At 34.8% G+C, this 15116-nt stretch overlaps 1 protein-coding gene across 1 annotated transcript in view; it reads right to left on the bottom strand.

Annotated features, from left to right (window-relative positions):
- LIN7A (lin-7 homolog A, crumbs cell polarity complex component) overlaps positions 1–15116 on the bottom strand; it is a 211532-nt gene that overhangs the window by 37595 nt on the left and 158821 nt on the right. The window contains 3 exon segments of the mRNA XM_032493832.1: positions 3922–4131; positions 6379–6408; positions 6410–6451. Of these exon segments, the coding sequence (XP_032349723.1) occupies positions 3922–4131; positions 6379–6408; positions 6410–6451 (282 nt within the window).

Here is a 15116-nt window from a genome sequence, read left to right as displayed (position 1 = left end):
TCTTCCTCCTTTGGTGTCTGTACACGATATTTGGATATTTGTATTAATGGCTCCTACAACCACATTAACATTTTTTGTGTGTTTTTCTTTCTTTTCCCCAACCTGCTTCATACTCCTCTTGAAATCCTCCAGGTTTTTTCCTTTCAGATTTTGATATTTAGCCATTCCTTCCTGATTTTGCACCTTGGTAGCTACTTTTCTGGGTGAATGAGCAGGACTTCATGTAGATTCTTATTGAATTAGGCTATTGTACCACTTCTATGGAGTTTTTTTTTTTTTAATATCCAGACTCTCTCATTAAATGTATTTACTATCCCTGCTGGCTCCACATTGGCTGCAACCTTTATAAACAGTGTTTAGTTCTGTCTCAAAATTGCTGATAAAACACTTAAAGATACAGATAAACAGATAAAAGGTGAAAAGGAGATCATTCGAAAGCTATAAATTCTAACTGTTACATTTTGACCTTGTGTTAATGTTAAATTTTAATTGAGCATTCAGCTCTTAAGTTTTTACTGACAGTTGACATTAGAAGTAGCCATGTGCAAAATGCCTCTGCATTTTCTATAAAATTGTATGAGGTGATTCAATGTCTCATTTGTAAAAATCCCACGGGAAATTTCTCCTGGAGCTCAGGGATAGAGAAAAAAACACTCTCCCAATGACAGCTGAGCTGGTATGGGCTTCCTTCTGTTTGGGTTTCTAAGATGCTAATGGAAAAAAAAAAAATCACTTGCTCAACTGCTGTATCTCTTCTTGATTTCTAGTTATTGATTTTCTCCCTTTACATCCCACTTTATTGCCTAATATACCATGTTAACAATTCTGTATTACCATATTTTACTTTTTACCAGGCATCATGACATATCCTTCCTAAAAACAGGCAGGGAATAAAAACAAACATATATAATTAAGACATCCTTTCAGGTGACTTTTCAGATGTTTAAAGGTCCATGCAATAATTTTTTTTATTTTTTAAGTAGAAGAGTAAGAAATCTTCCCCAGAGTACTTATACTGAAGTAGTTAAGGTTTGTTTCAGCCCTCCAAATCACTTCCTTCCAAAATGTGCTTTAGAATGGCATGTTCTGAAAATCTTCCATATTAATTTCCCCAAATGTTACTTTATTTTAAAGTGTGAATTTGATCATTTGCTAACATTTTTTTTTCTTTTTGGCCCTTCCATTACAGTGTAATTTTTTTTTTTTTTCCATTAAGTGCTGTGCCATCTCCCTGGAGTCAGTCATACTGAAAAGAGTCTTGGATTTGGCAGTCAAACCCCAGCATTCTTACCTTGGATTAACTACTTTCTGTGACTACTGGAAACCCACTGGGTCATAAAGTTTCTCATTTACAGAAGGAAAGCTACTTTTGATGAATACTTCATAACTATTAGGCACTGTTAAATGTATATGACTTACTTTTAAATACTTTAAAATAGGTAATTTACAATGGATCGTTTGACTGTACAGGTGTTGATATTTTAAACTTCAGGAGCTTAAACCAGTCTAGGTGGTCCAGCAAAAATTGTATCAGAAAGGCAACACTCTAGAGGTTGGTCATTACAAAAGCATTTGTTATACCCATTTCAATGAACAATGCTTTGTTTACTAGCAACAATATGTCAGAAATGGATTCTCACTGGCAAAATTAGCAAGTCATTAACTAGCATGACAGATGGAACTTAACTGACAAAATTAAAGGTTTTAAATCTTTAGGAAACTAAAGATTTTGGAGACATTCCCCACCTTTGCATGAACAGGTTATAAAAATCTTAAGGAGACCCCATAGCCTGCACGAAAGGATTAGTGGCCTAAGTTTGATCACTAAACCTTATTTCCAACTGTCAGTTTAGTAGAATTTCTGGTTTTCTAATGCTGAATATAAAGATAACAAAGTCCTGGCTCTGGAATGCTGTTTTATCTGCCTCAAGTAAACCTTTTTTTCAAGGTACTGACTGTCAACAGCTGAATGGACAGAGAACCAGGATGTCATCAAACTTCTGAAAGAGGGTTATGAGTCTGTTAATACCTCTATGCTAATAATGTTTGCTAAAATATGCCTATATGTGTAGCAGAATTTGCTTTAAGACTTACTTTTAACATAACTAGCATTAGAAATATCACAGGAGGACTGCTAACCCTCTTCATCCTTCTTCAGTAACCATATTTACCTATCAAAGGTATGTAAGATCAAATTATCACAGGACAATTGTCAACAAATATTTTGCCTCATTTTAATCTTCATCAGAACACTTCAAATTAGCTACTACTCCCTGGACTCAGATTAGGAAATTCAGGTTTAGAGGATATTAAATCCATAATCATAATGATATTTAGGGCCTAATATGTCTGTTCAATACCCTTCTGCAGCTTCCCAGGTAAAGTGACATGGTCATTGTAAGGAATGGATGAGTAATTATGAAATGCCAACAGCTATGTTCCTTGCAAATGTTGGGTTGATAAACATAGGCTCTTGAGCCCCCTGACAGATAGCTTAAAGTCAACTACGTATTAAACTGATTTCATACATATTTATCATTGCTTTATATGACAATTACTATTACTATATTTTTAGGTTTTTTTCTCTTTTCATGTTTTAAAATCTATACTCTCATTTGATCTACCCAATATACTCAGAGACACTGTAAATTCATACACTGAGGCACAGGTTACTTTGTGACATAATTGCATGGCCTGCTCCAGAGCCCACTCCTATAAAATCTGACTACAAAATTATCAGTTGAAATATGCTTTGAAAAAGTCATAGTTATCTAAAGCTCATCTCAAAGCATTGTTGCACAGAAAAAAATCGATGAAATGATAGTTTTAGCATGGGAATGCCGAAGGTATATAAAATATTCATGGATTGATGATTTTGATGTACGTCAGAGATCAGCAAAGTTGAATGAATAATTTTGGGTTCTATAAAATCACCAGTCAGGCAAAAGATAAGAAAGAAACAAACAAAATGCAAGATACAAATACAGAAGGATTTACTCCATAGTTACCAACAAAAAATCATATTTCAAATGCATTTATTTTGGCTATTGCCTTCATAGTAGAAATTAATATGGCCACAAAAAGCCCAAATCTAGCTTATTTTTTTAAATCTTAAGCTAAGAAAAAAGATCCTAGATGAAAATTAAAGTAAGCTCAATATGTTCCTATTTATACTTCTGAAATTTATGCTTTTAGATGATTTATTTTTGATGTAAGTAGAAGTTATGGGCAAAACTTATTCATTTCATACGAAGCCATTTCATTAGCAACTCACTGTATGTGGAGGTAATGGCATGCAAAGAATATGAAGTTATGAAGAAATGTATGTTAAAATGTTATTTTAACTTCATGTGAAAACTGAAATATATATGATGAATAGATAATATAACCAAACTTTCTTCTGGAGAGAGGCTAATATATTTTTATTATACTATAGCTCTATATCTGGCTTAAAGAAATATCTGAGCATTAGCCTTTTCCCTGTGTGTTATTATTATAACACATATTAAAATTATCCTTCCTCTCTAATGAAAATAAAAAATATATACAGTGAGGAGTTTTAGTTTTTTTTTAATGTACATATTTGCTTATAGTCAGTTTGAATAAAAGTGACTTAAAATTACATTCTTCTAAACATTAATTCAATTAGAGTATTACATGGGGGAAATTCTACTAGTTGGGATAATATTTTGGGATGATCTTCCCACTAGGTCACACTTAATCCCTGAACAGGCCAAGTGAGAGATCAAAAGTATAAGTTACTGCTTTTGTAGGCTTAATATCCATCAACGCTTAGGAAGCCATTTGGACACAAAATTAAGATTTGTTTTAGGATTTCAACACTGACTTTGGTGAGGGCAGCGGGGGAAGATAAAAGAATGTGCTTAGAGAGAAAAACCTCTGGTTATGTTATGAACATACCACTCCGTTCACTGACAGCAGCTGGTCTCCTCTCTTGAGGCCTCCATGTCTTTCAGCCACCCCTCCAGGAATGATGCGAGAGATATAAATGGGGGAATTTTGCTCCTTTCCTCCCATCACGTTAAAACCAAGGCCTTCATCCGTCTTTGGCAGTTCGACTACCCGGGGGTGGGAGTGGCCTTCACTAGCTGCAAAAGCTGCAACTGTGGCCTGAAAGAAAAGATAGTCATTTGGTAATAAAATGAGGGAAACGAAGCTAATCATACGACTTGCAGTGGGAAGATCAGGCCACTCCTCCTATTTTATAGCACTCTCCTGTGAAAGAAAGAACTCGAAAGGGGCGTGGGGGGCCTTTCCTCACTTAGATGTCCTCCATGGTTCCTTTCTTTGGTAAAGCGCAGCCCAACTATTTCTACCTTTCCAGAACTTAGCCATCAGGATAAAAATTTCCCTTCCTCATAAGGATCTTTCCATATACATATATTACATATATTACCTAACATACAGTACAGATGCCATTATCACTGTATATATATATTATAAATGTTGACCAGGAGCACATGAAGTGCTGAGATTGTGGCTCCCACTTCTCTGTATGACACACAGTCTATCCCAATGCCTGCACATTAATGTTCATACCTATTTATGCAATCCACTGAGGAGCACTTCTACGCATACATACTCACGTATACATCTATAATTTTGCTAGTACCAAACCACTGGCTTAGCAAATTTAGTACTTTTTTTTAATGGAAAATGCCTAAAAGAAAAAAGCTAAAATAATGATTCAAACAGATTATAATTATTTCACATCAATATTCCATATTATTATGAGAGGTCCTCTTATCTGTCACAGATTTTTTCTTCTACATTTTTACACTAAGATTTCAATGACTACAGCAATGTAGGCAAAATGAGCAGTCTGTAGTTTTATACCTAGGTGTACAAAATATCATTTAATATGGACACATTACTGTAAAATTGATATCTATTAATATTTTAAAAATAAGTTGAAGGAAACAACTTACCATTAGTGTTCACCCCCTCCCTCCCCACGGAAATAAGAGCATTTAGATAGTTTCTATTAAGAAAAGATTCTCTGCCTGCCCCTTATTTTCCACCTCCAGCAACCTGCCTTCACCACAGCTGATTAGATGCCTACTATAAAGCGATTTACTCAACACTGAAAATATCGATTCCCAACGACTGTACATTCTTTTCCACACACAGCATTATCGCATCAATTTAGCATTATGCTACTGTCTGCATTTAGTGAAAGGTAGTGAATGATATGGAAATAATGGCTTGTCTTTAGCTACATGCATTTGCTCATGCACCTTGTTGTCATGCATAGATTCTAATGGCTGACATGGATGCAATGCAGACAGCCCAGAAACAACCAGAAAATATTGTGCTATTGCAACATTATGCTGCTATCCTGCTGTTCTACATGAATAAGAAATGAGAATGGTAAAACACTACGTAATTCACTTTCCCCTTAATTAAACCATGTAGGGATCATTTTTCGGTGTGTGTTCCACTTCAGTATAAGCAAAGCATGATGTAATGATAATAATACCCTTTTTGGCCTGGGTTAAAAAAAAAAAAAGACAAAAAACCCCCCCAAAACTCACAAATCTAAAATGTTCAGTTACAGAATGAAAACTAAAAAAAATCAGGAGAGAAACCAAACACAAAGGGATGTAACACAAAAGAATTAAATGGAAAATTCTGATTATTTTCACCAGTTTTTATTTCTTATACATCATTAGAAAGAGAAAAGCTTTTAAAAAGCATACATATGTCTATAATAACATTTCTGTATTTGTAAAATAAGATTTGCATCAGTGATTTCAGTTTAATGCAATTATTTCCTAATGGCCTATTTTCCAGATAATTTCATGATCCTATTGCTGTAACAGTTTCATTCGTAGCGTCTCTGCAATCTCTGGATTTGAGTTTTTCAAGAGCAGATGTGGTCACTACCACAACAGGTCACAGGCTTTCCTTTTAGTTAACACCATATTCTTTTAAAAAGGTAACAACAAAAATCCTGCATCAGTGGGTGTCAGCTGAGTTCTCCTCATATCTAATCTTTAGACTTGTGCAAATAAACTTTTCTGCATTGAACAGGGAACAGGGTCTTCTGGATCAGAGGAATGTGTCAGAAAACCAAGAAACATTGCATACAGTGAAGCAGTAGATTTGCTTGTGCCAAATGAACATTTAGTGAGTTTAATGACATCATTCTCCTTTCTTAAGCTACAGAAGCAGCAGACACGTTCAGTTTTCCATTAGGATTTTTACCTGGGAAGTAGTACTGGTTCTAGACTCTGGGCTGCCACTGATGTCTAAATTCTCTTAGTGTACACACGAGAACACCTGAAACACACACGCGCACAGTCAATTACTAGGTCGCTGGGCTTGAGTACATTTTTAAAGTTACTCAAGTCTTACCTTTGCTGTGGCCCTGGCACGGAATTCAGGGACAGCCATTAACAGTTATCGTTTCATGCATATATTGATACACCTAAAATGTTCACATAAAAGAAAAGAATGTGTAAGAACATTAAGAATATCGGTTTTTTCATTGCAGAACAGGACAACAAATTTTCACTGCAAGACAGACGTTCCCTATCACAAAGTGAAATAGGTCTCAATTATCCTGATGATTTGGAACAAAAATCCCGCCTAATTTTTTGTGGTGAGGAGAGAAAGGAGGGTGGGACAGAGAAGAGATAGCAATCACTTTTATTACCTATAAAAGTCTCTAATTTGGTTATCTGTTTATCAAGTAGTAAAACTATTTTGCATTTGGTTTTATAAAAACCACTGTTGGTTAAAAAAAATACCATTATTTATAGTTCTCTCTCTTAAATATGAATAAAATGATGTATATAGCTATCTCCTGAATCTAGGTAACACTTTAAAAAGTTTACTAGATTAATACTCCACAAAGCTGGGATAACAATATCTCTTCCTTGCATGTTGGAAAGTATGTGTGTTGGAATGTGGTATTGATACACATTCATGATTAGTATCTATAGAGATGTAGGAGCAAAAAGACAAAGTAAGAGATTCTTAGAATTAGTAACAGAACAACATATCAACTATGGGTTCATGTTAACATTTAGATAAAATAGAAAGAAAAGGGGTAAAATCTGGACCCACAATGATGTTACAGGAAGCACACAGGTTTCGTGGACTAATGGACCTACGTTTGAGCCTTATAATATAATACAGCTGGAAAACTATGAGGTCTCGGTTGAATAACTTCACCACTTTGCTCTTTTTTTTTTCACCCATCTGAAAAATGGGTAAAGAGTATTTATTTACTATGTTTTTTTTTTTAATTTGACTTTCAAAACACATCCCCTAACAGGCACTCCTTAGACAGCAAATATTATTACTAATTATGATTTTAGACACAACTATAGAAATTGTTGAAACATAATAGAAAAACATTTTTCCTCTAAACTACCAGGGACGGAATTACAATCAGTGGTAAAATAATTTTAAATAAACTGAAGTATAGAGAATGACTCTTAAAGGACAGTTTAAAGAAGATATTTTGAAAAAATAACAAGATTAAATACGGTGTATTATACGCTCATTTTTCAAATTTAAATAAACAAGTTGTACACATCTACTGCATAAGGCACAGAGGTAAAAGTCCATTTGGTATTATGCTGGAGTATTTTTCAGGAGTGGCCCACTAGCTATTTCAGTAAAAGATGAAATAGGAAAGTTTCAGTTGAAGATTTTTTTTCCTTTCTATTAAATCTTATTTTACATGCTTAAGTCAAAAGTTATTAAAGTGAATTCAAAATTTTATTAATTCATCCATTCAACAACCATTCACTGAGTGGCTGGGGCTAATTTCACAACATTTTTTAATTGGGTAATTTCTCAAATACATTTGGGTTGAATCTCCACTAATGCTGATCCTTCTTTCCCAGGTGACATATTTAGAAGGGAAGGGACAAAGCGGTCTTGGCTAGAAGGGTAGAAGGACTACTCAGAACCTACGTCCTATCCTTACACCTCCACTAAATAACTGGGGTGTTCAATTTCCATAGGAAATCTGAATAGGGAAGAGAACACGTCTCCAGGAGAGCATTCTGTGGAACTGAGATCTGTTAATACAAATTCTTCAGGTTACCAAAATAACTGCTAAAGATGTTCCCATGTTATTTCCTTGAAAGCACATCACTTTGTTTTGTAGAGATAGCCCTTCCACAAATAAACGCTACTTATTTGCCTTACAGTCCATTTATTTAAGAGAAGGATTTTCTGTAGCCTATTTCTCTTGTTAATAAACTCTCTCAACTCTGACCCCTTTGCTCCATCCTAGCTCACTATCTGTTGCTCGAAGCCCTGCCATTAGTGTCTTAATCGGGTCTCTCCACCACCAAACACTATAGACTTTTGTTATCATTAAGTACCTACCTGACCATGGTGCTACTGTGCTTGTGGCTTTCTGCTCCCCTAACAGTGAAGATTGCAAAGTCAAATACTTAGAAAAGTCAAGCTATTGAAAATAATGGAGAACCCACCCTTCTCTTTAGTCATATTTTCCTACTTCCTTTCCTCCTCCCTGACCATTCCCCAAACATATCACACCCTCTGAGTTGCCCAGGCCTTCACACATGCTTTATGTTCTGTTTGGAATGCCCTATCCCTGGGAAAACTCCTATTTATCCAAATTTAACCCAAACATTAAAGGCTTGATTCAAATATCATTGTCCCCGTTAAAAATTCTCTGCCTATCCCAAGCAGAGTAAATCTCTCCCTCCTCAGTTCCTGGCCAACTAAGTTTGTCTGAGGTGACTGTGGTCATCTTTTCCAGGGGACGTGACATTTTGTTTGCATCCAAGGATGTTTATAAGAAAAATCACTTAGCAAATAATTGGGGGGTTGTCATCAACTGATTAAAACAAAAGCTATTTTTATTAACCAAAGAGGTGAAAGACCTGTACACTGAAAAAATAGTAAGACACTGATGAAAGAAATTGGCGAAGACACAATTAAATGAGAAGATATTCCATGCTCATGGATTGGAGAAATTAATATTGTTAGAATGACCATACCCACCTAGAACAATCTACAGATTCAATGCAATCCTTATCAAAATTCCAATGGCATTTTCACAGAAATAGAACATGATCTTAAAAATTTATATGGAACCACAAAAGACCCTGAATAGACAAAACAAACCTGAAAAAGGAGAACAAAGTTGGAGGCATCACACTCCCTGTTTTCAAAGCTATAGTAATCAAAACCATATGGTACTGGCATAAAAACAGACACATAAGTCAATGGGCCAGAATAGAGAGCCCAAAGTAAATCCATACATACATGATAAATTAATTTATGACAAAGGAGGCAAGAATACACATTGGGGAAAGGAAAATCTCTTCAATATGGTGTTGAGAAAACTGGACAGCCACATGCAAAAGAATAAAACTAAACTATTACTTTAGACCAGGCATAGAAATTAATTCAAAATGGATTAAACACTTGAATGTTTGACCTGAAACCATAAAACTCCTCGAAGAAAACACAGGTGGTAAGTGTCTTGATATCTTATCTTGATATCTAAAAGTAAAGGCAACAAAAAATAAACAAATGGGATGCCATCAAACTAAAAGCTTCTGCACAGCAAAGGAAATCATCAATAATACGAAAATGCAACCTACTGACTGGGAGAAAATATTTGCAAATCACATATCTGATAAAAGGTTAATATCCAAAATATATGAAGAACTCATACAACTCAACAGCAAAACTAAAAACAAAACAATCCAATTAAAAAATTGGCAGAGGATCTGAATAGACATTTTTCCAAAGAAAACATATAGATGGCCAAAAGGCACATGCAAAGATGATCAACATCACTAATCAACAGGGAAATGCAAATCACAATTACAATGACATATCACCTCACACCTGTTAGGGTGGCTATTACCAAAAAGACAATAACAAGTGTTAGAGAGGATGTAGAAAAAAGGTAACCCTCATGCACGGCTGGTGGGACTGTAAATTAGTGCAGTCACTATGGAAAACAATACAAAGTTTCCTCAAAAAATTAAAAATAGAATTACCATATGATGCAGTAATTCCATTTCTGGGTATTTATCCAAAGGAAATGAAAACACTAATTCAAAAAGATACACTCATGCCCATGTTCACTGCAGCATTATATACAATAGTCAAGATATGGAAACAACTTAAGTGGACATCAGTGAATGAATGGATAAAGATGTGGTATATACATACAACGGAATACTAGTCAGCCAAAAAAGACTAAAATATTGCCATGTGCAACAACACAGATGGACCTTGAAGGCATTATGCTCAGTAACATAAGTCAGACAGAAAGATAAATATCACATGATCTCATTTATATGTGAAATCTGAAAAAAAAACAAAACAAACAAAACCAAGTTCATAGATACATAACACAGATTGATGGTTGCCAGAGAGGGGAGTTGGGGGTGGGCAAAAAGGTACAAACCTCAGTTATAAAATAAGTCATATGATATAATGGATGGCATGGTGATGGTAGTGAATAATACTATATTGTATATTTGAAAGTTGCTAAGAAAGTAGATTACAAAAGTCCTCATCATAAAGAAAAAAAAAATTGTAACTGTTCATGGTGATGGATATTAACTGGACTTACTGTGGTGATTATTTCACAATGTATACAAATATTGAATCATTATGTTGTACATCTGAAACTAACATGTCAAATATACTTCAATAAAAAGGAAATATAAAGAGGAAAACTGAAGCACAAAAACAAAACCTAATTCTGCAAGTGCATGAGATAAAGTAAATACAAATTAAGAATAATTATCCTTAATACCACAATTTGAATTGTAAATTTTATAAGCGGGCTATGCAAGAAGTATTACTGTATATAGACAATTGCACAGGCTCTGGAGATGACTTGGAAAGAAATCCTAGGTGACTTATTAATTGTATGATCTTGGTTAGTTACTTCATTTCTCTTGAGCTCAATCTTCACATTTGAAAAATGTGATTAAAGCAGTTATCTCACTTCTAGGTCTTTTATGAAGATTCAATGAGATTAAGAACAGTTTGTAGCATGTACTAAGTGTATAAAAATTACCTCCTCCTCCTACTACTAGTATTATTTACTATTTCCCGAAGTATTTGACCCTGGAATCTTTGGGGAAGACTCTCCCAGGACTAGCAGTCTGTGAACACTTTTAGAAAGAATTGATCAAAGACTGTAGTTCTCAACCAGGGGTGATTTTGTACCCCTGATCCAAGACATTTGGCAATGTCTGGAGACTTTCTGGGTTGTCACAAGTCAGAAGAGGGATGGTGCTACTGGCATGTAGAGGCCTGGGATACTGCTAAACATCCTACAATGCTCAGGGTAGCCCTCCACAATAATGAATTATCTGCCAAACTGTCAGTGCTATTGAGATTGTGGAACCCTGAACTCACAGATCAAGCCAAATGTTCACTTCTCGTGTGTAATAATTAGTGAGCTGTAAAACAACACCTGTATAGAACTGAGTGACAGGTCTTGTAAATGCTCAATGAATAATTTTTGGTGTCAGTTATCATGATTCTGGTGTGTATTTAATGAGGGCTTACTATATAGGCCAAGCGTAATGCTAATAAGCACTTTATATTTATGAGTTCACTCAATTCTCACAACTTTGATTCAGGCATTCTTATACACAAGAAAACAGCCATGGAGATGGTAACATGCTCATAATTGCACAGCTAGTTAGTGGCCAGTTTGGTACAGAGATTCATATCTAATTGCCTCCAAAATCTTTCCTCTTTTAACCGCATCAGGTTTTCTTATATTGAGACAACATCAGATGACGACTATTTTGGCAGGATGTGTTGAAACAGATGTGCCGATGGGCAGATGTCACAAGTATTTATATTTAGAATAAAGGTTTCTGGGTTTTACATGGTGTTTACCATTATACAAGCGGTGGCTACAAATGTACAATTCTGAAACCAACAAATGCGTCGCTCCAAGTGAAAGTAAAATAGCATTTGAATCCTCTTTTATGACTATAACATACTAAGATTAAGTGAAGTAAGACCACTATTATTGCCAGTCTTTTTTCCTATAAAGTCCAATAGATTCTGATTAGTTGGTTTTCAAAAGTGGGCTAAAAAGCTCATGGTCTCGTATAGGGTCAACTCAAAGCTTGGAGATATCGATTCTATTTCCATTAGCTGTGCCATCGTATGAACATTTCTTACCCCTTTATTTCCTAAGGGACAAAACCTACCCCTGCCTATCTAACTTTTCAAGGACAATTGTAAAAGTATAAAATTTTGAAGAAGGTTGTTATGGGAAAGCTGAAGTATTTTACCAGATACTCTAGATACCCTGAGAAATTTCCTAAAGGGAAAAAGAAAATGATTGTACAAGTTTCTGCAAGGGACAATGCCTGGGGTTTATAGTCTTCTGAACCTTTTGGGTCCCCAAATGTCGGGCAAACTTCAGCTACAGCATTTCTAAACACATTCTATTGGGTACAATGGGTTTAATTCCTAGTGAAAGTCAAATAATTTATAAAAATTTTTGTACAGAGTTTTAGCTTACATTTTATCATCAGTAATTTTCTAACCTTGAATAAATCCCACAAACCCAATAGCATTATGAATATTTAGAACTTGAATATTCCAAGCTATGGAAAATTTACAAATATAGATCATTTCAATAAAGGCAATGGAAATGTAGTGAGTTGGCTCAAAAAGACTAGTCACTCATTCATTCAGCTAATATTAATTTTGAAGCTATTTAGTCAGTATGTTAGGCACCTGGGCCAAAATATGGGGGGGAAATGGTTGTTCTAAAACTTTGATTTACATTAATGTTCACTATAGAAAGGCTATTTTAAAATATTTTGAATAAATAATTTAAATTTTACTTTTCTTTATATTAAGAGCAGATAGACTACTTTTTCTGAATGGAAATTTTGTCACTCAGAAAATAACAAGTGCAAAAGTACTAAAAGCTTCTCTTGCTTACAAAGTTTACAACAGATAGAGTTCAGACAAACAGCTAAAATCCTAGGGCAAGAGGATATTTGCCCTGGGCTTTCATTTATCACAGACTATAGATAATATCACAATATAAACTTACCTTGAACCATTCTTCTTGTTCTTGAAAACCATGATTGCTACAGAGAGGCAGGAAAAAGATGACAAATCTGTATCATGAATTTCCTGTCCTTAGTCCCTTTTCTCTGTGACTTTAAAGGACCTACTCTCTATACATTCTATTTCTCAAATATGTAAAACCCTATCTTCAAAAGTCAGCCAAAGAAGATTAAGTATTGGCTTCATGAGCCATAACTCATTATTCTTATACTTTTACTGTAACAGCTGTTATATTTCTATTACTACTACTATATGCATGCTTAAGATTTGGATAGAATGATGCCTTTAGAATTTGGTTGCTTGGCCAGTGGTGTGGAAACAACTGAGTTCAAAGCTAGATTCTGACTGTTCTGTCTTCTGCTTTTGCACATAGTTTTACTTACTTTTGTATTTTGATGTTATTTTTAAACTGCTGTGTTAGGCAGACACTGGGTAGGCTCACCTTAACCAACCCCCATTTTCAGCTCCTTCCTCCCAGCAATGCCTGGCCACCTGACCCAGTTCTGTCCAGTGAGAATTCAACAAGAAGTGGATGAGAGGCTCCTGGGAAAGTGTTGCTGTCTTGCTACAAGTCCTGTCCTTTTCCCTCCTCTATTTCCTGTTCCGAGTGTGGATATTATCAACTGTAGCAGCAACCTTTCACTGCAAGAGAAAGGCCAAGGGAACACATAGACATCAGCTCTGATCACATGGAGCTCCTGAATCCCCGAAAGCAGCTGCCTATCTCTCAACTTACTGTAATGAAGAAAAATAGTCTTATTTGTTTAAGCCACTGAAGTTGGATTTTCTGCTACTTACAGCCAAAATAATACCTCATTGCCATATTATTCAAGCAAATGTTATACAGAAGTATACTATCTCTAGAGTTTGTTTCCTTCTAGCCTCTTCCGATTCCAAAAATTATATTATAATTTGTTCATTAGAAATCAGAGTAAATTTGTTAATATGAAGGTATAGAAACTAAGAGAGGATAGACTAAAGTCGTTATTTGTTTTTTTTTTTTAAAGAGAGATACAGAACCTAACTCTTAGTTAGGGCACTACTAGGAACATGAAAAGACAAGCTGACTGAGAGAAAATGTTTGCAAACCATATAGCTGATAATTGCCCCATATCCATAATATATAAAGTGCCCTCAAAAGTCAATAACAAGATAAATTAATTAAATTCAAATTAAAAATTAAAAATTAGATGAAGTATTTGACCAGGCATATAATCAGGGAAGATATATGGGTAACAAATATGAAAAGATAATCAACATCGTAAGTCACTAAGAAATTCAAATTAAAAACCATAAGAACATGTATACATTTATTAGAATGTCTAGATTTTTTTAACATACTGACAATAGCTAGTATGATCAAGAATGTTGAACAACTAGAACTCATATATATTGCTGGTGGGAATGGAAAATGGCATATCTACTTGAGAAAAAATAATAGTTTTCTACAAATATAAACCTACACTGAGTCACTTATCTATATTTAGCTATGTCTCCAAAATAAATAAAAATGTATATTCATATAAAAAGGGGATGCAAACACACTTTATTCATAATTGCCACAAACTGGAAACAATTCAATAGCCCTCAGCTGTGAATGAATACTCAAATGGAAGCAGATCCAAACCATGGAATACTACTAGGCAATAAAAAGGAACAAACTACTCACACATGCAACAATGTAGACGAACCTGAAATGCATGTTGCTAAGTGAAAAAAAGCCAGACTCTGTGATGATTTCATTTATGTGAAACCCAGGATAAGGCAAAATTATAAGGACATAAAACAGATCAAAGGTTGCCAGAAGCTGGGGGTGGGGATGAATTGACTACCAGGCATAAGAAAATCTGAAGGAGTGTTGGAACTGTTCTATACATCTTTATTATAGTTATGGTTAACATGTTTGTGTGGGATTATTAAAACTCTTAAAACTGTACATTGAGAAGGGAAAATATTGCTCCATAGTAATTACATTTCAATAAACCTGACTTTTAAAACAGCAGAGGGTATTCTGGGTATTTTTT

Source organism: Camelus ferus, chromosome 12, assembly GCF_009834535.1.
Source record: "Camelus ferus isolate YT-003-E chromosome 12, BCGSAC_Cfer_1.0, whole genome shotgun sequence".
NCBI classification, from domain to species: Eukaryota; Metazoa; Chordata; class Mammalia; order Artiodactyla; family Camelidae; genus Camelus; species Camelus ferus.
The sequence above is the reverse complement of the archived record's forward strand: the minus strand, read 5'-3'. Positions and strand labels throughout refer to the sequence as shown.